Below are 26218 nucleotides of genomic sequence, written 5' to 3' on the forward strand. Positions count from 1 at the left end.
TACAACGATATGCAGAGCATGATGCCCTAGGGTACCTGCTCAGCAACATAGACATGCTCATCTGTGACACATTCGCATCACGATTGCTCGTTACAAACAAAGATTACCAAGATGACTCAATCAGAGGTAGATTGCAAAGTCTTGGTGGATTCCATACACTAAGAGGGAGATACTCTATACTCTTTTCAGTTTTTCAATTTTCCATCTTTTTCATTTTCCATTTCAATTTATCATATAGACCTAGACATAATTCTGTTTTCTTCTCTGATGAGAGATGATGATACCAGTTGTATTAATTATGGTCTCATAGGCCATTCTCGCCTTCCATAGATTAATAGATCTCTCTCTCTCTCTCTCTCTCTCTCTCTCTCTCTCTCTCTCTCTCTCTCGCTTCATGAAGATAATTAAATTAAGAAGTAAATATTTACATTAGACCATTGTTGAGAAATGTGCAATCATATCCACCATAGCCTCTTTGTATGGGACAAACAAGGCAAAGAAACAAATTGCAAATAAAGCCTTAGACTAGGTCATGTATGCACGGTTTATTAAAACCACGATTGTTGAATACCATGGTCCCTTTCCACCTATCTCCACCTACCAATACCACCTATTGTAAGCCTATAAAAGGCACTCATCCCCACACTCATTCAGTCAGTCATTATCAATCAGTTGTACTTGCATTATGCTTGGATAATATTAGTTGTTCTTCCTTGTCAATGCTTTTGCATCATTATGATTGTCTATTTGCTCATCAGTGATCCTCCATAGCATGCATTCTCAATATTTTAACATGGTATCAGAGCGGTTTTTAAGTCAGTGAGTCATCAACCCACAAATTGAGTCATTCCATTTTGAATTTCTGGCTCCCTTTTCTTTTCCATGAATCTCTCACCTACCTCCATAGCTACCCATCTTCAGTGGAGGGCTTGAATCTCTCAAACCGGGCCATTTCAGCTCGTACTTTCTTCTGGAGAACTCTACCTTTGCTCTAGGAGCTCCTCCCTATCGCTTCAAAGCCCAACATTGCTGCCTCTCTGCTCCAGCATTGCGCCTGCAACAGCACACTGTCCAAATTGCGCCTTCTGCTGTTTGTACGTCGAATTCCGCCTGTACACGTTGCGATGCTGACGAGCATCATAGGGCTTTGATAGCCTACTTCCTAAGCTTCATTTCTATCAAAAAAGTTTTGGAAATGATAAAGTATTCAGCTCACAGGAGGTGAAAAACCAGGCTGCCCCCTAAAACCCTAATGCAGACTCCATAGCTATCAAGCTTCAAGATCTTGTTTTACTTCCTTCTCTCACTCCTGTGGCTCAAATCAAGTCACTGACTCTCTAATCTGCTCCAGCACTCAATCTTCAGCAAGCGTTCAAGTTATTTACCAGCAAGGAGAGAAGATCTTAACAACATTCTCAAGCATTTCAAGAAACAGTGTCCATTGACACTCATCTAGTGCTTTTAGCACTAATGTCAGTTAACACAATCAGCTGTGCCTCTAATCAAAACTGATTTTTTTTGCAACTCCAGCATCAAATCAAGGAGGGGAAAACTCGGACTTGCATCAGATCTTGAAGATTTCAACTTCAAGGGCATCATAGTCACTAAATTGCCTAGATCTCTTGATACTAATCACCTAGTGATTCTTAGCACTTGTGCTCAACTGAAACTGGAATTGTTTGGAGCTGATTTGTTGCTGATCTTGCAAATCTCAAAATGGGCAAGGATTCACCGATATCCTAATTCAATGGTGTTGGATTCCATACATGGCAAACTAGGATCAAATTGATCCTAATGAAGAAAGGCTTGTGGTCAATCACAAGTGGTCAAGAGAAGAAACCAAGGGCAGCTGCACTTTCAATTGTATGGGATAAAAATGATGATTAGGCTCAAGCTATTATCAAGCTCGAACTTGATGACAGCTACATTCATCATGTTGATGATTGTGAAACCTCTTACGCGACATGGGATCGATTAGAAATCTTATTTGGAGCTCATTCCAAATCCTCAAAATACGGTTTACTAATTGAATTTTTTAGGCTCGACATGCAAAGTAATACCTCACTTGCAACTCATTTGAATTATATGGAAAGCTTGTTGACACAACTTGCAGAAATCAACTTGAAGATGGATGAAGACATTTGCATTGGAGTGCTTCTCAAAAGTCTTCCACCTGAATTTGATAATGTGACTACCACATTAATCAACATACCAAAGCCAAAGCTTGTGGACATCAAAGCCTCTCTTCTGGAGGAAAAGAAGGTCAAGAACAAAGGAGAAACAAGCATCCCAACGCCGAAGTAGCGAAGGCAGCTCTTTGGGTCTCTACTGACGCTAAGGTGCGAAAGCTTGGGGAGCAAACGGGATTAGATACCCCGGTAGTCCATGCCGTAAACGATGAGTGTTCGTTTTTGGTCTGCGGATCGGAAGCTCAGCTAACGCGTTAAACACTCCGCCTGGGGAATACGGTCGCAAGACTGAAACTCAAAGGAATTGACGGGGGCTTGTACAAGCGGTGGAGGAGACCAACAACTCCTCTATGTGAAAGGGAAGAAGAGCATAGTCTGTGACTTTTGTAAGAAACCTGGGCATATTAAGAAATTCTGCTATGCTATGAAAAAGTCTCAAAAAGCATATCTTGCTACAATCAAAGAAGATGAAGACAACATTGAAGAAGAAGGAGAAGAAGAAATCCAAGATCAAAAGGATAAGACTCACCAGTCCCTCTTTTGTAGCTCATTTTCTGATGATAGACTCTTTTAAAATTCAACATGTGGACTTGCCTTATGTTCCCACCATAAGCTCCTAAACTCCTCATGTAGCCTCTGCACACTACAGCCTCTACACACTTAGTGAGGCCTTGTAACAGCCTCTAGCTTTGTATGGTTGTTTTTGTCTCTTCCATGTCTACACTTAGCAAGGTTCTACTCACGACAGCCTCTGTATACTCAGTGTCTTTTATGGTTGTGATTGAGGAGGGGTGTTGAGAAATGTGCAATCACATCCACCATAGCCTCTTTGTATGGGACAAACAAGGCAAAGAAACAAACTGCAAATAAAGCCTTAGACTAGGTCATGTATGCACGGTTTATTAAAACCACGGTTATTGAATACCATGGTCCATTTCCACCTACCAATACCACCTATTGTAAGCCTATAAAAGGCACTCATCCCCACACTCATTCAGTCAATCATTATCAATCAGTTGTACTTGCATTATGCTTGGATAATATTAGTAGTTCTTCCTTGTCAATGCTTTTGCATCATTATGATTGTCTATTTGCTCATCAGTGATCCTCCATAGCATGCATTCTCGGTATTTTAACAACCATCAGGTCAGCAAAGAAAAAATAGACACAAATGAAAATCTACCAAGACTCTAATACAGAAATATCACACAGAAAGGACAGCTGGTGTGGAGCGAACAATATCCAACGAGGGAGCAGCAATGTCAGGAAGAACCAGATCAGCTAGACACCATAGAGGAGATCTACCATAACACTAAACCACCAACACGGGCCACATGGCCATGGATGCCCGATGTTGAATCAAAAATAAAGTTCGAGTCGTGAAGATAATTGAATTAAGTAGTAAATATTTACATCAGACCATCAGGTCAGCAAAGAAATAACAGACATAAACTCTCTCTCTGTGGGGATATTTACATCAAGTCTTCAGGCCAACGAAACAGGAAGGAAACAACTATAATGAAGCCACAGGCTATCAAAACAACCTATTACATGAGTAGCACTAATAAATCACACAGAAAGGACAATTGGAGTAGAGCGAACAATAGCCAGCCAGGGAACAGCGATATCCGAAAGAACCAGGTCAGCTGACATCATAGAAGAGATTCGCCATAGCACTAAACCACGCACATGGGTCACATGCCCATGGATGCTCGATGCTCAATCAAAAATAAAGGCATTCCGAGTACGCCATATATGCCATAGGGCTGTCAAACTAAGGAAATGGAAAAGGCAGGAATAATTTAAATGCAAAAAAGACATAGAGGACATATTTCCAATAATCCACGAACGAGTTGGTATGTGGTGCTAGGTCGCCGAGGACCATACTCGGGAAATGAAACTCCAGATTTGTCGAGCAAAAGGGCAAGAAACAAAAAGGTAAAGCAATGACTTATCACATGTAGTGTAGAAAACACAACGACCTACAGAGATCTTTCAAGCACGGAGCACATCTCCCATTGGAAGGCCCCCAATAAGCAGCCTCCACATGAACACTTTACCCTGATATGGAATAGACTTCCAAAGCTGGATAAATCTTTCCCGCCACTTCTTTTTGCTATCCCAAAGATGCCATAATTTATTAACTGTCCCAGTGACCCATCTCTTGGCTTCCACCATCTGCCTTTTCTCAAAATCATCAGAAAGCACAAATATCCAATCACGCCATGGATACAATGGCTGTAATGCAGGCATAGGAGAGAACCTCAGAAGATTGTCTTGTATGGACAACCAAATGTCACTATATCCGCAAGGCACCCTAAAGTACTGACGAATACGCCTAAAAGAATAAAGACGAGGCTGCCCATGAATAACACCATCAAGGACTATCTTCAACCCCAACCAAGCCATTCGAGATTAAACTTGTCTCGCTGCAAATCTTTATTCAGCCAATCCAACAACCTTGAGGAAGCCAGTACTTCTCCTTGCAACGAATTTTCCTCCTTACGAATATCAGGAGGGCGCCAAACTGCAAAACGTAGCATCTCCTACCAGGATACAATCAAATGAGAAAGGAGAAAAGACTAGGAGACCTTTATAGGCCTCGTGGAATTAAGCACATGCCACCAAGAAGCATGAATAACCGTGCTACCATGAGAGGTGCTTGTCTTTTCTATGAAGAATTTAGCAATATCTGACCAAGGATGACTCTAAATACATAGACTCTGCAAAAGGGATAGCTTCAAAGTGGCCATATGCAAATTAACATCCAACAAAGCTGCACCTCCCATCCTTTTCGGAGTAGTCACATGCTCCCACGAAATCCATACCTGACCCAAACGATTGCCTTTCTTTTTCCATAGCATGAATCTGATTGGCTGAACCAATTCCAAAAGGGACTTCTTAGTCCAAGGAAGCAATGGCAGAAAGAACGAAATCATGCCGATCATAATGCATTGAGCAAATTTTAGTTTGACATATAGAGGCCAGCTCTGAGATTTCCAGTACATGAACCTATTATGAATCCGGGAGGCCATCCAATCCAACAAGACACGGGGAGCTACCTCCACACCAATAGGATATCCCAAGTGTCTGGTTATATTGCCCCTTGGAGTCACAATTCCATTCCAGCCCAAGGCCTGCAAATCATTCTCCGTACATGAGAGAAGTGTAGATTTCTGAGTATTAATATGAAGACCCGATGCCAAAGCAAAAAGATTCCACACCATCATTGCCTGATTAACATCGAGAAAGGCCATATCGATACCATTAGATTCCTGCAGATTAGCCATAGCAGAACTAGATGCTGATCACAAATGCCTTTCTAAACCTTGACTCGCAAAGTCAGAATTGAGCTAGGACTACCTCTTTCAGGCACTGCGTGGAAACTATGCAGAAACAGTGGGCAGTCTATTGCTGCCTTTCAGTCGGGCACTGCACAGATAGGAGGAACATGCGTGAGGTGGAGGTTCAAGTCGACAATTAATACTGCAGCCCCAAGGGAAAGGACAGGGTGTGCAAGCAGGTCAAGCGTGACCCTACACTAAACTGAAAAGGAAAAAAGAAAATGAAAGCAATGCATGAGCCTCCTCCATGTTAGATCCGGTCTCTTCTCTCTCTCTCTCTCTCTCTCAGAGGAACAGAGTCATCAGACAGGAGATATGGCATATTTATATACAGAGGACATGGGTTAGCCCTGCACAACCACTGCCATCGAAGATGGCACATTATTATACACAGTTCTTGAGGATATCAGAGCAGGGATTCATAGAGATTCCGAGATATATGCAGATCTATATGCCACATCGATTGAGAGTTCTTATTGGACAGCTCAGGGTATCATCACATCAGCTTATGATTGAGAGTGGCAGAGCCAGTGGCATCCCGCGGGAGGAGAGGATATGCCCCCTTTGCAGATCAGAGGTGGAGAGTGAGGAGCATTTTGTTCTTAGATGCCCGGCATACTCAGAGTTGAGATCTAGATACACATTGAGCAGCTCACTTCAGGGATGTATGACTGATATGGATCAGAGATCATTTGGCCGTTTTCTGGGAGAGGCATGGCACATCAGAGAGCAGAGCACACAGCGGGTCCCAATCAGAGAGGGGCCCACCCAGACGACTATTACACAGTTCTTTCAGACAGACACAGTGAGAGCTACTGTACCAGCCTCCAGCCAGACCTTCGGGCTCACACTACAGCAGGCTGAGGACCAGCGTACCCGACGCCGCACGAGGATCCGTGGATTTCGGACCCCACAGCCACACCGACAGGAGATCCGGAGGATTCTTGATCTACATTGACAGCAGACTGAGATCCGACGACACTCAACACATTGAATCTCAGATCTCCAGTTTGCTCTTTCTCCACCGCCGATGTACCACATCCTGCATCCAGGAGGGATCACCTGCTATTAGCGACTTCAACGACTGCTACTACATCCCAGGATAATATATCTCCCTGCATCTGTTACATATACACATCGCACCACTTTATCACAGCCGACAGTTGTTCCCCTATCACAGCCGACATTTGTTCCCCTTTTGTAGCCATTATCTGGAGTACCAGAGCTACATACGCACATACACATATACGACACTTATCACACTCACAACACCATATTTTCAATTTCCAGTTTTTAGCTTTTCATTCAGCACTTTTATTTTGGATAGCTGGACCTCATCAGTTGTATCACAGTTTGTCTCATAGGCCAGTTTTGGTCTTTAGAAGACGTTAATATAACTTTCTTTCTTCTCTCTCTCTCTCTCTCTCTCTCTCTCTCTCTCTCTCTCTCTCTCTCTCTCTCCACACACACACATGCAATGGAACCTCCCTCGCCCCTTATGAGACCTTCCACTTGCTTCGTGCCTACTTTGAGTGAGTAAAGGAGAAATCCAATACTTGTAAGTGGCAATGCAAGTATTTTCCTGAGGTACAAACCTCATTCACTTGTGTAAATTGGGAGGCGAGGCCACACCATGCCCTAATGTTCTCAACATCATCTATCAAGAATGCCATCAAAAATACTTTCCATTGAAACGGCACAAAGACATTGCAAAGGCAAGCAAGAAGATGCCATCTCCCAATTGTGAAGTCTCGGATGTAGAAGAAGACCCCTCTTCATCTGTCTCCATTTCCTCTATCAGAGGACCCTCATCTATCCCATCAAGAAAAAGTGGTGCACCAACACCAAAGACGCAAGCTACTCTTGCCTAAGCAACAAGTGGTATATCCAGTCCTCTCTCCTTCCTCAAAGAGAGACAAAGGCAAGTTGAAATAGAGATTGCACACACCAGCATTGAGTGCAATCTCTCTTTCCATATCCTCAAAGCGAATCGATGGAAAAGAATGATGAAATCGATTGTTGTTGTCAGCTCATGCGAGGAATTGTGTGGAGTCATATTATGATATGCATACAAAAAAGCTTGACGAGTGAAAAGAAAGAATTGACAAATCGCTTGAGCCCATGCATACCAGTTGAGCCAAGTATGGTTGTTCTATCCTATCCAATGGATGGAGGAACCGCAAGAAAAGAGGGATTATCAACATTATTGTTTCTTGTTCACTTGGTACTTTTTTTTAACACAAGGGGAAGGAGAACCGCAGGGTCCTTCATATATCGACATATAGGGCAAGCCATTCTTGAGGTAATTTTTTAAAATCTTGCAATCTATATGTACATAAATCATAAATTGATTTGTTCACTTACCAAATTTATTTTATGTTCATGTAGGTCAGACCACACCAATGTCAACCAAGTGATCATGGACAATGCCTTCAATTGTGCATCTATAGGAGGAAGCTCCAAGCTAAGTTTCCTTCTGTAGTATGGATATCATGTGCCACACTCATTGCCTAGGTCTTCATATGGAAGAGTGGGTAAAGAGGATTGTCAATGACACTTGCAAGATTGTTGGCTTCATCAATGGTAAGACTTGAGTACTTGTGATTTATTGCTCGTACTCAATCTTAGATCAACCAAGCATGCATTTACTCAATCTTAGATCAACCAAGCATGTATTTACGCACAAGACTCATTTCAACAAGTTACAACTAGTCTAATTCAATGTAGCATGTCTTGGATTCCTGAGGATTATGGTAACTTGTTTAGGGGCGAGAACCCCAGCCTACTAACCCCCACTAGTTCTCATGAAAGGTCATTCGCTCTTGAAAGAGCAAAAATGCCATAGCTATACTTGAGTTGATGCAAGGTCTTATGTCCCAATTTTACTCCCAATTCCAACACTTTGACCTTGCATCTCAGCATAGAACACATCTAGTCAACCACTACACAGCTCGCAATTGTACTTGGCGTATCAATCTCAACCATGATCTCCAAGAGTTCAAAATCACTAATAGGGATGGTTTGGTTGGCTCAGTATCAACGGTTGCTCACTGAGTTCGCTATAATTAGCTTAGCCAAGTTAGATGACAATCAGGTCACTTTGTTGATGAACAAGCTACCAAACAAATATTTCAATTTTATCCAACAAGTTATCTCATAGCCACAGTCAACTTTTGTCTTTTACAAGATTATTCAATCCATTTTACAATAAACCCCAATTTTCATATTCAAAGGGGGCCTTGACTTTCCAAAAGGTGAAGCAAGGTGGTGGAAAGAACACAACCAAGACTAAGTCAAATAGTGAGAAGCAAAGTAACTCCCCTCTAGGATTGAAACTAGGTTGGTAAAATATCCCTAAAAGGAATAGGTGCTGTCAACATTGCCAAAAGGCTGGTCATTTTGACGACGAGTATCACTCAAAGGCCAAGGGCAATCTACCCAAGACTAGATCCTCTTCCTCATCTAGGACCTTAAGCACATTAGGTAAGGGCATTTTTGCCCTGCCTCCACAACCTAGAGGGGATCATCCTCCACCCCAATAGGGTAGACCCATTGGTCATATGGCGGCTAGACCGTTTTCCCATTACACTCCAGGGATTATCAAATTGGTCCACCATCACTATTATCTTGGACTTTGGTCCTCAAGCACTCATCTCCCTTGAGGGTAGACTTGATGCATCATCCATTGGCATTCTGTGCTTGTAAACATGTATCTGTGCATATTTATCCCTTTTTTATTAGAGTGGTCCACTTGGATCCACCATATTTGTGGCAACTCACATGACAGTCTCCTATGGCCATTTCTATGGCAATGTTCTCTTCGTTGTAGCATCCCACACATATCCTCCATATTTTCTTCATCACCAACCCAAAAAAGAAAGAAATATAAATTTCAAAGTGGTTTCATTGGCTTTGCAACTCGTGGCAAACCACTGGGCAGCAAACACCCTTTGTCCAATGCCTTGGCCTCTTTGGAGTGACCCTTTGGACTCCCATGGGATAAGATTAACATCGCCTCTATAGTATTGGTAAGCCATTGGGCAGCCAAAGTGCACCCTTTGTCTGATGCCCTGGTTACTTTGGGGTGGGATGCCTCAAGGTATTATGGACTACTGAGCTATGCTTTGCAGTCCCTCCTAGGTACCAATTTGGGGCCTAAGAGGGGGGTTTGAGCTAAAAATGCATTACATTATTACCAAACTTTCCTAGAGAGTCTGTGTCCCAGAAAACAAACCCTAATTTGGGAGGATCCACATCTATAAATAGGCGGTTGCCCTTCCATTCAGCTCCCTAGAAACTAGGCTTTGAAAGATAGTTTGCAACAAGGTTCCATGAAAAAGCAATGCTCCAATAATTTGGATTTGTTGGAAAGTTCAAAAGTTCATCTACATGGCTTTGCTTAGCTCACTAGCTGAGTGGGATTGGGTTCTTTGCTGTTCAATGGAGTATAATGGCAATAATTAGCTCACATCGTATCTTCACAAACAATGTACCCACTCTGTGAAGGACTTCCCCTCAAAGCATATGAGAGCACTAAACCCGATCATCTCATTCATTCATTGCAGGTCCTCCTACAATTGGCATCTACTTCTCCACTACTGTCTACACCCCTCCATGGCGGATACCTCAGTTTATGGTGGTGAACAGCATTGCTGCAGCTCTTGGCGATCAATCTAGAGTCTCCAAACCTTGCGTTTGCTGCAGGCAGCAGATTTCAGCCTGCATACACTGTCTTCCAGCCATCACCTACTGTTAGGGACCCTCCAGACATTTGCGTTTGCTGCTGCCAGCTCTTGTGCATCCTTCATTTGCAACATCCAGCAATTGCCTACTTTTCCAAGGGCAGCTGACAGCTGTGTTTTGCAGTCTACTGCTGCCGGCTTCATCCTCCTGATCTTCTTCAATCTGCTGCCCACTATTCCGAGCTGCCACAGCTGTTTTCAACCTGATCCAAGTATGCAGATCTGCATTTACAGCTGCATCCAGACGCTATCTGCTGCATTTTAGGATCTGTACCAAGTACCACACACTCTCCAGCTCATCTCTTTGCTTCAGTCCCTTAGAGACACAAGAGTTTGAGGTTTTATATTCACTCTACATAGTGTATTTACTGCATTGAGCATTCTTTTTCTTTTCCATGTAAAAAGTATATTCTATTGATGATACCCTGGAGAAAAACCATGAGGTAAATACAAAGTACAAGGAACTCTATGAAGAGTAACTAAGTACATCAAAAATACAATGATTGTGTGAACAACCAATTTGGTGGCCCATAATTCCAGACCATCTAAGGAGTGGGCTGAAAGAGGGTGTTTGAATCCCAAATCTGTAAGACAGCCTCTCTTTTCTTCCTCATTCTCTCAAATCTACCCTACATCCTCTCCCACCTCCCATGGAGAGAGTGGACTATCTCCATCTAAATTCTCAACAAAAAGAAACTAATGGATACATCATGAAATCAATGACATGGCTGCATATCACAGTCCATATGTACCAAGCTACTATATTGAGCATTATATCTATTCATCAGCCTCTACTCCAACTAGTGGTTAGAGCACTCAAGATCCATGACCGGTGGATAACACATTGTTGCCTCCTTCCGCCCACCCCCACAAGAGCCATCGACTGTTGGACAGCTCTCCCCTTGAACATCTTACACACTCTTTCCTTCATTTACGGCATACATTCATTCACTTCAGAGTCCTCTTTCTTCTCTATTTTTGTTTTTGGGTTTTGTACTTTGCATTTTTGCATTTGTGTTTTGAGTTCTATGTGTTTTAGTCGTGGTTGTACACTCAGTGTTTTCTTTTGCAAACCCTAGCGTATCTCCACAACAGCACAACCATCCATTGGCCATCATGGTTGTGCACTCTGTGGCCTCAAACAAGGTGAAAACATTGTCCAAGATACACATATCTTACAGGAAGCTTGTTTGTGTGTCATGAATGACGTTCAAGAGAATGGAGTGCACTCTATTGCCAATCATCTTGGCTAGTGCCTTATAGATAACAGATAGAAAGGTGGTCAGCCGCCACTAGGACAACTCCAAGTGGTCTTCCCCTTTGGGGAGGAGACTAACTAGCCCTACTAACATAATGCCTATTGGCATTTGTCTAGAATCGAATATCTCCTAAAATGCTTGTAGCAAAGGGTCCATCTCCTCCCAATTTGCAAGGAAGGCCCTAGACAGGTCATCCTCTCTAATGCATCATCTTTTGACCAGAAAGTATGGCCTAACTCCTCATCAGTGTGAGAAAGGGAAAAGGAGGGATTGTTCCATCTCCCCTATGACTAAGGATGGGATGTAATCCCAAACTTGCTTCCACATTGAGCCACCCGACTGTCTCCTGTTGAAAAAGCAATCTATAGAAGTCGTTGGCAAGTCCCATCACCTCCTATTGAAAAAGCCTCCAAAGTGCATGACTAGTGCACCTAGACAAATCCTCTGCATATGGTAGCCCCTTTCCGTGCCCAAAAGGCAATTAAGATGCAAAAAGAGAATTCTATGTCCTCTAGACCCATGAGAGCCATGCATGCCCACAACTCCTGGTTGTGGAGGATAGGGTCACCAAGTGAGTCCTTTGGCAGCCCTTGAATAGCTCCTAGATCCCTCTAGAGGGCCCTCTCCTCCTCCCAACACCCCTGATGAGCCTCTACCTAACAAATCGTGGTTGACTCCCCTAGGGCCTCTACAACCTGCTTTGCAATCCATCCATCCTATGCCCACTCCCTAGTTCATAGCTATATGATCTATCTCCTCACCTCCTCATGGTCATAGGTTGAACCTGGGATACGGCAAGAGTGAAGATCCAAGGCTGAAACAAGAGCATTGAGTATGAGGAGAACCAAGATCTGATCTAATAAGGTGGTCACTACCAGCCGCTCTACCTACCCTTCTTGAATGCACCCCCACTCTCCTACATAGAACATGCCCAGCCGCTCCAAGAGTACACCACCCAACCACTTGTATCCCTAAGAGAAATCCAAGAATTCATTGCATCTACAAAATGCCAGGTAACTCTAGGCATCAAAAGCTCCTCCTACAAGAATAAAGGCTTCCCACACCTCTTACTCCTCATCTATTGTGCTCTACAAGTCCATGCCTCGATGTTGAAATTGTCTCCAACAATTCAAGAGTCCACCTCGGGCAAAGCTTGCCACAATCTCCAACCAAAAACTCATGTGTGCATAGACTTTGAGGATTCCAAGGCACAAGATCTCAATGTCTAGCCTCACCCATAGGACTCTCCCTACCTGAATCATCCCATGGTCCCACATAGAAGCTAGCAAGCTCAAGCCAATCAAAGTACAAACTCCACCACTCCTATTGTGGCCACCAATAGAGTGCTCTTAGTAGGAGTGTGAGCTACTCCGAAGTATCTTCCCCACCGTGCTAACCTAGCAGGGGGTGAGCTTATACTCTTGCATTTGTAGAATGTCAATCTGTCCAACAAGGGCTAGTTGCAACTCTTACTCCAAGAGCTTAGGGAAATTTTTGGTGTTCTCCACTGCAACCCATACCTTGGGGACCAGTACACACATCGTTGCATCAATAGATGGAGGGAGGACTGTTCTAAATAGGCACCTAAAGCCCTCCACCAGGTAATGCTACTCAACCACTAGTCTAAGAAAATTAAGCGTGACTAGGTATCAAGGATATCTATTATGAAGTGTAAAACTCTCCACTATGAAGCCACTATACCATGGAACCAAATATATGACACCTTTTGTGGAGATGATTGGATCAGCCAACTGTTGTGTTGCATCCACATAGGTAAGTTGCACCATGAAGATGCCTTGTCCCATCAGCACTACCTCTCCTATTTGCGAGGTGCAAATGTGCAAGGTAGAGTGAAGCCAATCAAGAAGTCGTGCCCTATATGGGAGTGTCCTACAACCCATCCAAAGATCACGGATAGATTGGAGTGGTGCCTCAGTGAGAATGATGCACAGCCCATACCTTTGGGACCCATGCACACATCATTGGATCAGCAAAAGGAGGGAAGATTGTTCCAAATAGGCCCAAAGTCCTTAACTAGCTGGCGGTACTAGACCGCCAATCTGGGGAAAAGAAGGGTGACAAAGGATTGAGGAAATCTATTATGAAGAATAAAACTCTTGATTGTGAAACCATTGTACCATGGGATCATATATATGACACCTTTCGCAGAGGCGATCAGGGAGCTATCAACCATCTATTGTGCTGCATCAACAAAGGTAACGCTCCATGAAGATGCCTTGTCCCATCAACATCACCTCTTCTATCTCCAAGGTGCCAATGCGCGAGGTAGAGTGAAGCCAATCACAAAGTTGTACCCAAGATGGAGAGTGTCCTACGACCCATCCAAAATCACGGTCTCCTCTAGTTCCTTCTCCATGGTGCAGGAAACTTGGAGTTGTGCCTCAACAAGAATGAGGTACAAGGCATTTGACTAGGGGGCACCTGTAGAGTGCTTTGGCATCGGACCAAAGGTTTCTATTGCGAGTCTTCATGGAGGCCCTTTCGAGCATGCTGCTGTTCAATGGGGGAAAGGCTATCACAAAGAGAGGGGGCAGCTGGTGGGGGTCTTTATCAGCCGAGAGATAGGTGGGATGCCTTACATGCAGAGCCCAAGTTGACAACCTTCATATAGTCCTTATTTTCCCTACCATCCCACTGCTAGCCCAACCTCTTCTGTCATGGCTGGCTCATATACCACGCTGAGCCTGCTGGCCCACCTCTTTTGCACGGCTGGCTCATACAATTTTTGATTGATTTTGCTAATATCAAATTTGAATAAAATTACACTATGCATCTGTATAAGGAAACTGTCTCAAAGAACATTTATCTCCGAAACATATACCCAGCGTTAAAAATACTCCTCACATTGCAATTCTGTAAACCATGTTTTTGCAAACAATTAAGTCAAGTTGCTAGCATCGGAAGGAAAACAGAGAGCTAAGCAAACTATCAGCGACAGTAGCTGTCACAAAAACATGTCACAAGCTTTTCATTTACTACTAATGAACACCAAAAAGTGCACTCAACAAAAACAAAATAAACAGGGATTATTATAACACCTTTGAAACTAGTACATTTGATCTGAGCAAGACCAGGTTGCAAGCAAGTGGCCATGTTTCCCCAGATTTAAAACTCTGAACATGTCAGCCAACAGACAGAGGCATACCAGATGCTCTTGCTCGCCCAAAAATTCCAAGCATTTCTTGAAAAAGTTTGCACATTTGCGCCTATCGGATGGATCCTGTTGACAAAGTTGATCTCAGAAAATGAGGACCCAAAAAGTAACTCAGTATCCTGTTCAGATAACTTCTCACCTGTGACAAAGAGAGCTTGTGAGCCAAACGATACAACAGTACACCGAGGGGTAGAGAGCAGCTCCCCTTTCCTCTACCCCATGGAGATGGTAATGACTCGCTTTTCTTTTCTGCTTTTGTAGTGCTACTACAACTTTTTGAAATCACTGACAGGTCAAAGAGCTGAACCAAATCTTCTCCAGAATTCTTGAAAAGCTGAAAATCCATTTATTAAAAACATATCCTATGTCAATTAAGCACATCTGCGAGCTCAAGATAGGCGATTGGCTAACAATTTATTAAGATAGGCAAATCCCAGATTGGAAGTTAATCCATCCTACTATGCATACCCAATATGTTCCTGGATCTTGCTTGCAATTTTCTTGAAGAAACCTTAAGACAGACAGTGCATTTTGTTGCACAACATGTGGGTGAAAAAATGATGTCCCATCATCTGAAAGACCTTTGAGTAGGAAAATATCATCTGTTTTCAAGAGTTCATAACCTTCAATAATACCATTATGATGGTAGCATATTGCAAGCTCTGGCACACTGGCCATGACATTATCAAGCCAAGCATCAAGCCACATTACCGGTGTTACCTACATCATATATACCAGTATGTCAGATCATACATCCAGCCATACAGCACCGGAGAAAAACAATCATAATAACATGTTTCAATTCACTACCTCCAGAAAAGAACATAATGACTCCAAGGTTCTATAGATAGTCAAGAAGAATAAATATGGTTGTAAGACAGAACTTAACCAACAAAAACAAGCTTGTATTAAAAGGAAGTTCCATAAAGCCACAATGTTTTCCCATATGTTTAAGGAAAAGTGTAGAATGTGCAATGTCCTAGCTTATCCTCCTCTCTGAACTCCACAAACAGCAGAATGCAAAAGAAATTACATGGAGTATGCTGATAAATCAACCAAAGTTGTGTTGGTCATCACTAGAATGAGAAATCTGAAAGACCTTTTAATGATTCAATTAACCGTTGCTTTGGATTTTAATTGAAAGGAATTCCAATTCTGGTACGTCCTGGGCATGGTGACTATGGCACCGCTAGTGCAGGATTTGACATTGGGCATGATTGAACAAGTGTATGGGTTATGTGGTTGGTACAAGGGCAAGGCAGTGAGACTTTCATTAAATTGGAAATTTGGACCTTAGAATTAAGTTACTTTAAAAGTTTTGTCAACATGCAATGGTTAATTGCCAAGCAACCCCCTTGTAAAACTCCTTTTAAACACCATGAAAAATGAACATACAGCATGTGTGGGACTTAAGGAAGTAAACAAGCTTATCCTCTCCACATAGGGAATCAACAAGACAGCTCCACAACTCTATAATCATTAGGTATTTCTTCTTCTTTTAATCTAAATCTCATCAAAACAGGTTATTACAGCACTATGGACTGAGCTCCTCTCTTCTCTAAAATCTCAAGCCTTATGCATTGTTTGGACCATTCTGTCATGAGAAAGTGATTTCCTTACAATTCTGTCATGAGACATCCCTCTATTTATAAGAAGAATAGTGTCATGGAGATTGTGTAGGGCAAGTTCTTTTGGAAGTTTGCTCCACGAACTTGAGCTTAATGCTGGCTGTATTTTCTAGTATTTGGCAAGCTGAGTTCTACATATGGACTTCTAGAAAGTCATGAGGTTGATAAGGCTCTATCAGCAAGGGTGATGTCACAAGGACGTGAAATTTTGAGATGCTTTAATCTTGCTAGTAACATTTGATTAAGTTACTAATCAAGTGTGTAAGGTTGTTTAGTACATGTGATGAACATGGCAATTATTTCATGGTAACAAGTTAAGGACCTTGAGGATGCAGTGGGTGTCAAAGGTAAAAGTTGTAATAAGTTAAGCTAGCTGGGCTTTGGTGCCAGTTTGGACCCTAAGACAGCTGTTTGGCCACTAAGTGTTAGTGGTGACACTAGGGACTAAGCATGAGTTAATTAACTAGTGCTAGTCTAAAGGTCAACAAAGGTTGGGGACCACTCCAAGTTGCAAATGGCCTAGCCAATATAATTATGGATGGGCACATTTAATTTTTGGGAGGGTCAAAGGGCTGAAATTAATTTTCAAAAATTATTTAATTGTGAAAATTAATTTAATAGCTGGAAAATGCTTAAAATTTAGTTTAGAAGGCTACTCCTTAGCAAAAATACCCATGCAAACTAAGAAAACGTTTTCTGGACCTAGTTTCAGCCATTAAGATCAGTTTGCAGCCAAAGAAGGAGAGAGAGAAGGCTGTTGGTCCGTTTTCTGACTAGGAAACAGCAATTTTAATAAGCAGCTGCCATTCTAGAGGGTTTCTCCGTGAAGAATCTCTAAATTTTCTCTCTCTGTGGCATTCTCATCATCGCAGAAGATCTCAACTTATCTTAGCCATTTGGAGTAGATCTCAACCAAATTTAGTGGACAGTAGAGGGAATTTTTGGCATTTTTTAATTTTCAAAAGCAGGCCCTTTATTTATTAACTGGGGTTTACACACGCAAGCACAAGGCTTAGATCTGTGCAAGTTCACATCTGAATATTTGGGCCTTTTCCCGGATTTGATATTGGGCATGCATAATAGTGACATTTGACCCAAAAATTGCAAACATTGTGTGCATATGCCCCAAACATTTTGAGCCTTTTCATGTATAAGTGAAATTTTGCTCAGCTGAGCCAATTTCATTGTAATTTGTGCACATTTGGACCACAAAATTTGGGGGTTTTGCAGAATTTGAGAAATTTCTGCAACATTTGCCCGTATTTGATACTCGGGAGGATGTATTGATGCAATTGGGGCAAATTCACTACAAAAATTTTGGGGCTTTTCGCATCAGTGATGCATTTTGAGCGGATTTAAGCTTTGACAGTGAAATTACAGCGGATTCACTGCTGAGTGGGAGAAATTTGAACTTGGAATGTTTCAAATGTTATAAAAGGGCAGCTTCTCTTGGTACATGTATTGATGAATGCTCATTATGAAGTGAAATAATGGTATATACAAAGCTTGGGTTATTGCATTTGGGCATTATGGTGATGTATTATTGAAGTGGAAGTGTGTACTTGCCATTATATTCAGCAACCTTGCTGTTGGCTGAAAGTATTCAGCATTTTATTGTAGTCTTTTATTGCTGAAGATGGTTGGCAATGCATCTACATCTGACACAAAGAATCTCTTTGAGATTCGTAAATTTAATGGAGTGGCTTTGATCTTTGGAAAGATCGTATGCAGGGTATACTTTTTCTAAAGGATTGCGATGATGCTTTGGCAGAACATAAGCCTGTTGCTTTGTCATATGAGGATTGAACTAAAATGAATAAAAAGCCATTATTTACATTAAAATGGCTATCACAGATGATATCTTGGTTGATATCAATGAAGAGATTAGACACAAGGCAAGTAGGGAAAACAGTGGATCAGCCTACAATGTAAGAGGAAGAACTGAAAAAAGGTCAAATGCTGCAAATAAGAACAAAAATCGCAACAAAAGCAAGGAAAAGCAACAAGATATCACTTATTATCAATGTGAATGCAAATGGCATAAAAAGCCCGATTGCAAGTACTATAAAAAGGAGCAAGAATGCAAGAAGCAAACTAATGCAAAAGGCAAAAAGAATGAAAAGAATGGCAACTCCGCCCCTAAAGAAACATAAAAAGTCAATGTGGTATCTAATTTTGTTATTGAGGAGATTGAAGAAGATAAAGATGCTGATCTGCTGGTTGTATCTTCAAATCCATATGCTATGACAGTGGAGGATTTGTATATCACTAAAAGGGATGTGATAGATGCCTTCTTGTCAGCTCATGATGGTTTGTCACAATCGTGGATTGTTGACAGTGGTGGTTCATTGGAATGTTTTTCTTCTTATGCAGAAGATAACCTTGGAAAAGTCTATCTAGGCAACAACCATGCATGTGATATTGAAGGAATGGGCACCATATACCTGGCTCTTGAAAATGGTTAGGAATTAATCCTTCATGATGTTAGGTATGTACCTGGCATTAAGAAAAACTTGCTTTATGTTGGGAAGCTAGATAGCAAGGGTTACTTCACTACCTTTGGTGGTGAAATGTGGAAGATACAGAAAGGGTCTATGCTAGTCACTAGAGCTGGTAAAAAGGGAACTCTATATTATCTCTACTGCAAGGCACTTCCTGGAAAGTTTGTTGCAGTTACTGAAGTGCAATCACACATGGAGTTATGGCATAAGCATCTTGGACACATGAGCCAAAAGGCTTTGCCAGCACTTTGTTCACTTAAAAGAGTTTATGTGAAAAACTCAACGCTTGACTTTTGTGATGACTGTGTTTTGGAAAAACATGTAAAGAGTTCATACTCTCATAGAGCCTCTAAGAAAGCATGTATCTTGGATTTTGTCCATTCTGATATATGCACCATGCCAATAAAAACTCATAGTGGTTCTCGTTATTTTGTGTCTTTTATTAATGACCATTCTAGAAAGCTATGGGTTTACTTGCTTAAGCAGAAAAGCAAGGCATTGGACGCCTTTCAAAAGTTGTATGCATTTGTTAGTACTCAAAAGGGTTTAAAATTAAAATGCATAAGAATAGACAATGGAGGGAGAGTATATATCTAAAGAATTCAACAAGTTTTGTGATGTCAATGAGATTAAACAGGAGCTTACAGCTCCTTGTAGTGACGGGTTAGGCACGAAGATCAAGACAATTAGTCTTTACGCGCAACCAGAGACAAAGAGAGTGAGAGAGAGTAGAGCAGAGCAGAGAGTGAGCACGTTTTTAGGTACAATAACGAGTGTATATCTCTAGGTTTTTAGATAGATATATATGTTTAAGTACAAGTGCTAAGGGTGTATTCACATCCAAGCACATTTGAAGGCACAAGGCCTTTATTCCCAACAATCTCCCACCTAAAAGCAATGTGCCTTAAGAGGAGAAAAGAATCAACTAAGTCTAGGTATGTACAAAGCTGAAATACATATATCTATCCAACTCGCATCATCTTTCGACAATGAGCAAACCGCTCTACTGGAAGACCCTTCGTGAGAAGATCTGCAGGATTATCATCTGTATGCACTTTGACAAGCTCAATGCTCTTGTTGTCAAGTACATCTCTAATAAAGTGGTACTTCACCTGTATGTGCTTTGTCTTTGCATGAAAGACAGGATTCCGTGCTAGCATGATAGCACTCTGACTATCACAACGGAGAACAGGTAACTCTGTGATGCCAGGCTCTTCCACTAGACATGAAAGCCATAAAGCCTCCTTACATGCCTTAGTGGCAACCACATACTCTACCTCTGTAGTAGACAATGCAACACACTTTTGTAGTCTCGAGATCCAAGAGACTGCTCCTCCTATGAAAGTAAGCATATACCCAGAGGTGGACTTTCTGCAATCCGCATAACCAGCATAGTCTACATCCAACAACAAATGCCTTCTACTTCCCAAAGCAGATACACAACTCTTTTGTGCCTTTGAGGTATCTCATAATACCTTTCACTGCATCCCAATGCTTCTTGCCAAGGGTTGCCATGTATCTGCTAACCACTCCCACTACAAAGGCAATGTCAGGACGTGTAGCAACCATAGCATACATCAAATTGCCAACAGCAGAAGCATATGGTATCTTGGCCATTTCAGCCTTCTCATCATCAGATGTAGGGCTGTCCTCTGCACTGAGTTTCACATGTGGAGGCAATGGAACCCCAATTGTTGTTCCCCCCTCCATATTGAAACAATTGGGGTTTCATTTGAGATAGAGTGATAGATAGAGTGATCCTTTTGGCCTATCTCTATCAAAGCTTTGATAGATAGAGTGATCCTTTTGGCCTATCTCTATCAAAGCTGCCATGAAGACTTTGCTTCAGTGAGTCCAAGGCATGAGTATCCCTGCCAGCAATCGACATGTCATCAACATACAAAACCAAGATAATCAGGCTGCCATCTGCTGCCTTCTTGGTGTACAAGCAGTGATCCACTTGACTTCTATGAAAGCCTTGAGACTACATAAATGTATCAAACTTATGATATCATTCTCTTGGTGCTTGTTTTAGCCCATACAAACTCCTTTTGAGTTTACATACCATTTTTTCTTTCCCTTTTTCCACAAATCCTTCAAGTTGCTGCATATATATGTCTTCATGCAGATCACCATGTAAAAACGCAAACTTTACATCCATCTGTATGAGCTCCATATCTTCAACTGCAACCAAGCCCGAAATGGTTCTCAATGTAGTCATCTTGACTACATAAGAGAAAATCTCATCAAAGTCAATTCCATGCTCCTGTTTGTATCCCTTTGCAACCAATCTTGCTTTGTACTTTGGTGAGGAACCAGAAGTGACCTTCATCTTGTAAACCCATTTGCATGGAAGTGTTTTCTGCCCTTTAGGCAATTGCACCAAGTCCCAAGTGCCATTTTTCTCAAGAGATTCCATTTCTTACAACGTGGCTTTATACCATTTCTTACTGTCCTGTCTGTCCATTGCTTCCTTGAAGCAAGACGGTTCACCACAGTCTGTCAACATGACATAATCAGACACATTATTTGCACCAGGAACAAATCTATCAGGTTGTCTAGTAGCCCTAGACGATCTCCTAACCCAATAATCATTGTTTGATGGCTGTTCCTACAAATTTCCATTTTCAGCATGCTGTCCTGGCATTTCAGCCTACAAATCGGTATTTAACAGCTTGTTGTCTTGGCTATTCCTGCACATGTAGTGGCTCATTATCATGGGCAATAGCTGGCTGATCATTTTCAGCATTATTTCCTGCATTTACAAGTTCATTTACAACAGGTATTTGCTGCTGTACAGCGGGCACATTTTGCTGTCCAAAAGGTATTTCTTCCCGGAATACAACCCTACGGTCCTCCTCAGTCTTTTTGGGTTGTTTGTGCATGCGATCTTCCCGGAAGATAACATCATTGATGCGTATTACTTTCCTTTTCTCGGGATCCCATAAGCTATACCCTATTTCACCCTCGTCACCATATCCTAGGAAAATGCATTTACAGGACTTTGGCTCAAGTTTGCTGCGTTTTAATGTGCACAAAAGCCTCGCAGCCAAATACTTTCAAGTGAGCATATGAAGGTGGCTTGCCCGACCACGCTTCTTGGGGAACTTCCCCCCTCCCCCCCCCAAAGACCTGTTTGGTGACCGATTAATTAAGTGAACAGCTGTCATAACAGCCTCTGCCCAAAAACCATGGGATAATGCAGCATGAGACAGCATTGGACGGACCTTGTCCTGTATGGCCTGATTCATATGCTTTGCAACTCCATTTTGGGGTGGATTATGAGGGACAGTGAGCTCTCTCTTTATCCCTTTGCTGTCACAAAATGCCTGAAAGGCCTTGGAAACATATTCCCCACCATTTTCAGAGCAAAGACACTTAAGTGTCTTATTAGTCTAATTTTCAGTCAATGCCAAGAATTTTTTAAACTTGCAAGCACTTCATCCTTGTTACGAATAGGGTAAACCCATACCTTCCGTGTAGCATCATCGACAAAGGTGACAAAATATTTCTTGCTCCCTAAAGATAATCCTGGCATCTGACATACATCTAAATGTACTAACTCTAGAGGAGAAGATTTCAAAGAAAGAGACTTTTTATGAGACGTTTGTGCATGTTTATCATAAATAGAATGATCATAATGCTTGAAATCAGCATAACGAAGACAAGGCAAGTAACCCAAATGAGAAAACACTTTCATTCCTGTTTGACTCATGTGTCCCAACCAGCCATACCACAAAGAAACGCTTGGTTGCTCGGTCACGGCAACAACATGGTCAAGCACACTAGATACATGAAGTGGATACAAAGTATCACTCTTTCAACCTCTGGCAATCACTCTAGATTCCTTATAGATCTTCCATTTTCCATCACCAAAGGTGGTATGAGAACCATCATCATCTAGCTGCCCTATGCTAATCAAGCTCTTCTTGAACTGAGGTATATGCCGTACATGCTAAAGTGTAAAGACGGAGCCATGCTAAAACTGTAACTGCACACTACCAATACCTGCAATCTCACGTGCATAGTTGTCCCCAAGATGGACAACACCATGTCGACCCCCTGTATAGGTCTGCAAGTAAAGCATGTGCACCAAAGTGTGAAGAGACAAAGAGTACGTCACTCCCACTATCACTATCATGAGTGACTATATTCACCTCTTCAATTTTTACACTGCTCTTCTTAGGCTGACTGTCCTTTTTCTCTTCCTTGCTATCGTCTGTCTTATTGCCCTTTCCTTTCTCTATCTTCTATTTGTAGCAATCACGTTTAAAGTGACCCTTCTTGCCACAATGATGACCTTCAACATCTTTGCCACGTAATTTACTGCATCCCTTGCTATGAGATTTGCCTTTCTGTTGTGATCTGGCCCCTAGTATGCAAAGCACTAGAAGACTTACCGGATGCATTATTCTGCCGATTCATTTCTTCCATGAGTAGAGCACTCTCTACATCAGCATACAAAAGAATCGCATTCGAATTGCTCATAGCAGTCCTGAATGTATCCCAACTCTCTAGAAGAGTGCCAAGCAGAAACGTAGACTTAAATTCTTCATCAATCAAGAACATCAAGGCAACCAGCTGGCTGAAAATAGAGTTAAACTCACTCAGGTGAGTAGACATTGCTGTATCCTCTTTCATACGCAAATCCATAAGCTTTTTCAGCCAATATACTTTGCTTGCAGCACTTTTCTGTGCATACAGTTCTTCCAGTCGAGTCCATATAGCATATGCAAAATCCAAACCTTCAATGTTAAACAGCAAGGCATCAGAAATCAATAGCTCGATGGTTGAGCATGCAAGCTCATTTAACTAATCCCAATCTTCCTATTCCATGTCCGCGGGCTTTGCCCTTTTGGTTTTGATCGGCTTTGCCTGCTCCTTTTGCAACAGGATATTGTAGCACTGTTTTTGCCAAACTACAAAGTTGTGTGCTCCTTCAACCTTCTTTATGTGCATTAGATTACTGCTGTCATTGCTGCCAGCCATGATTCTCAGCCCAAATGTGACCAAAAAAAACAGCAAATGCAGGCCTAAAACTGTCACCCAAGTGACCAAGGTACAAACAAGTACCAACCAGCACTAAATAACCATGTAGAAACACAGATTTCAGATCTCTAATTAAATTTTTAGAAGCACCAAACCATGTCCTACAGTATTCCACAACTGATTGCAGCTATTCCAAGGGCATATGCATCACATTACATGAGAAATCCCAAATTTTAGCTGCGATTTCTATTGTACATGTACCCATGGGCATAAAATTTGACACACAGTCAAAAGCCCCAAAATTTTTGTGCTCAAAGCATCAACCACACATCTACATTTTCTTTGTCATGCATAGGACAGGCCAATTTTACCAAAATAGAGCGATTTCAGCAAAACCCCCAAATATTAGCAAGTGTTGATGTCCAAATTGTGGGGAATTCAACCTGCGTATACATAAAATGACCAAATGCTGCACAAATTTTGCCCAAACTGCAAAAGCCCCAAATTGCATGGGGTCCAATGTGCATCAATGTCGAGAAATTGGGTAAATTTCAGCCCAATTTGTGCATGTACATGAAAAGCCCCAAATGTCGCGGACAAAATATCACAAAATTCCTGCAATTTCTGAGACAAATATCACTATTGCATCTTGCTCGCATCAAATCTGGACAAGTCCCCAAACTTCACAAGTCCTGCATGCACTAACTTCAGTGAAATTGAAAGAAGTTTACTAAAATGTGAAAAGCCCCATAATTCCCAGGCAAATGTGCACCGACTTTGCAATTTCTCAGTCAAATTCTGCATTGAGATCCCCAAATTCGGAAAAAGCCCCAAATTTCTGGCTCAATTTTGCACAAATCTAAGATTTTGTGCTTGTGCATGCGGAACCCCGTCAAGAAAGGGGTAGAAGCTGATTTTTCCCCTTTTTAAAAAAAGAAAAAAGGAACATGACAGGAGGGGGGGACTGTTGACCTGCACCGTGCAGATCGCCGCCTGGTCGCCTATGAAGTCACCCGTGATGGTCGCGTTGGCGCTTGCTGGTCCATGCTGGAACAGTCGCCCGGTCCTGCCCATGTCGTCTGGTCCTCGTTGCAGGCTACCCGCTGCACGCTATTCACTGCCCGCTGGTCCTCGTTGCTTGCTATCCGCTGGTTTTTGCGCCTACTGCATGCCCACTGGACCACGCTAGTCCTGCTGGTCAGCAGTTTGTTAAACCCAACTCCAGTTTGGTCAGGAACTCTGGCCGACTCCCTGCTCGACACGAACTCCAGCTGTCTGCACGCCTGACGATTGTCTGCACCTTATGCTCTAATATCAGTTTGCAGTAACGGGTTAGGCACGAAGATCGAGACAGTCAGTCTTTACGTGCAGCAAGAGACAGAGAGAGTGAGAGAGAGTAGAGCAGAGCAGAGAGTGAGCACGTTTTTAGGTACAATAACGAGTATGTACCTCTAGGTTTTTAGATAGATATATATGTACAAGGACAAGTGCTAAGGGTGTGTTCACACCCAGGCACATTTAAAGGCACAAGGCCTTTATTCCCAACACTCCTTATATTCCGTCATCTAATGGTGTGCCTAAGCGAATGAATCGCACGTTATGTGAAAATATTCGGTGCATGCTATCCATAGCTAATCTCCCGCAATCATTTTGGAGAGAGGCACTTAGAACCGCAGTAAATATTTGCAACCGTTCTCCACATCATGCACTTGAAAGTGGCATCCCTGAAGAGGTTTGGTCTAGCAAACTTGCTTCATATGACCACTTAAGGGTCTTTGGCTATGAATGCTATGTACATGTATCTGTTGATAGCAGAACCAAACTTGACATGAAATCCCATAGAGACATCTTCATGGGTTATGGAGATGAAGGTGAAATGGGCTATAGAGTTTGGGTTCCAAGCATGCTAAAGGTGTTACGGAGCCGGAATGTGGTATTTAATGAGTCAAAGTTACTGAAAAATGTCACATCTAATGACTTGGACAAAAAGAAAGTGAAATTTCAGCATGATCAACCATTTGAACAACCATCAGCCACTGAAAATTCAATTTCATTTGATGTTGGTTATGATAATCAGTGTATCATCATTGAGCCACATGAAAATGGGCAGCAAATGGATACTGAAATCCAGTTTGGGTAACAAAATCAGCATGCTGAAATGAATTATAAGCAACCTAAAAATGTATTACAACAACCTGAACATGCAGTTCAGTAGCCAAATAATGAGGTCATTGACATCCCTTTGGATGTGGATCCATTGCCTGATAACACAAATCATTGCGTAAGAAGGTCTACACATGTCAAAAGACCTATACAAAGATTTGATCCCTCTTTGGACTGCATTTTTCTCACAAACGAGGGTAAGCCTCTTACATATAATGAGGCCTTATC

The 26218-nt window shown here is 42.0% G+C and overlaps 1 protein-coding gene across 2 annotated transcripts in view; it reads right to left on the reverse strand.

The window, feature by feature from the left end:
• Positions 1-26218, reverse strand: part of LOC148022702 (erythroid differentiation factor-like protein) — a 94121-nt gene that overhangs the window by 33010 nt on the left and 34893 nt on the right. For both annotated transcript variants that reach the window (XM_087695647.1, XM_087695648.1), the window contains exons 6-8: positions 15178-15429; positions 14849-15043; positions 14701-14775 (exon numbers count right to left, since the gene is read on the reverse strand). In XM_087695647.1, the coding sequence (XP_087551773.1) occupies positions 14701-14775; positions 14849-15043; positions 15178-15429 (522 nt within the window). The remainder of the gene's footprint in view (positions 1-14700; positions 14776-14848; positions 15044-15177; positions 15430-26218) is intronic.

This window comes from Lygodium microphyllum, chromosome 16, assembly GCF_053477565.2.
Source record: "Lygodium microphyllum isolate KBCC chromosome 16, Lygodium_microphyllum_v1.1.10, whole genome shotgun sequence".
Lineage (NCBI taxonomy): Eukaryota > Viridiplantae > Streptophyta > Polypodiopsida > Schizaeales > Lygodiaceae > Lygodium > Lygodium microphyllum.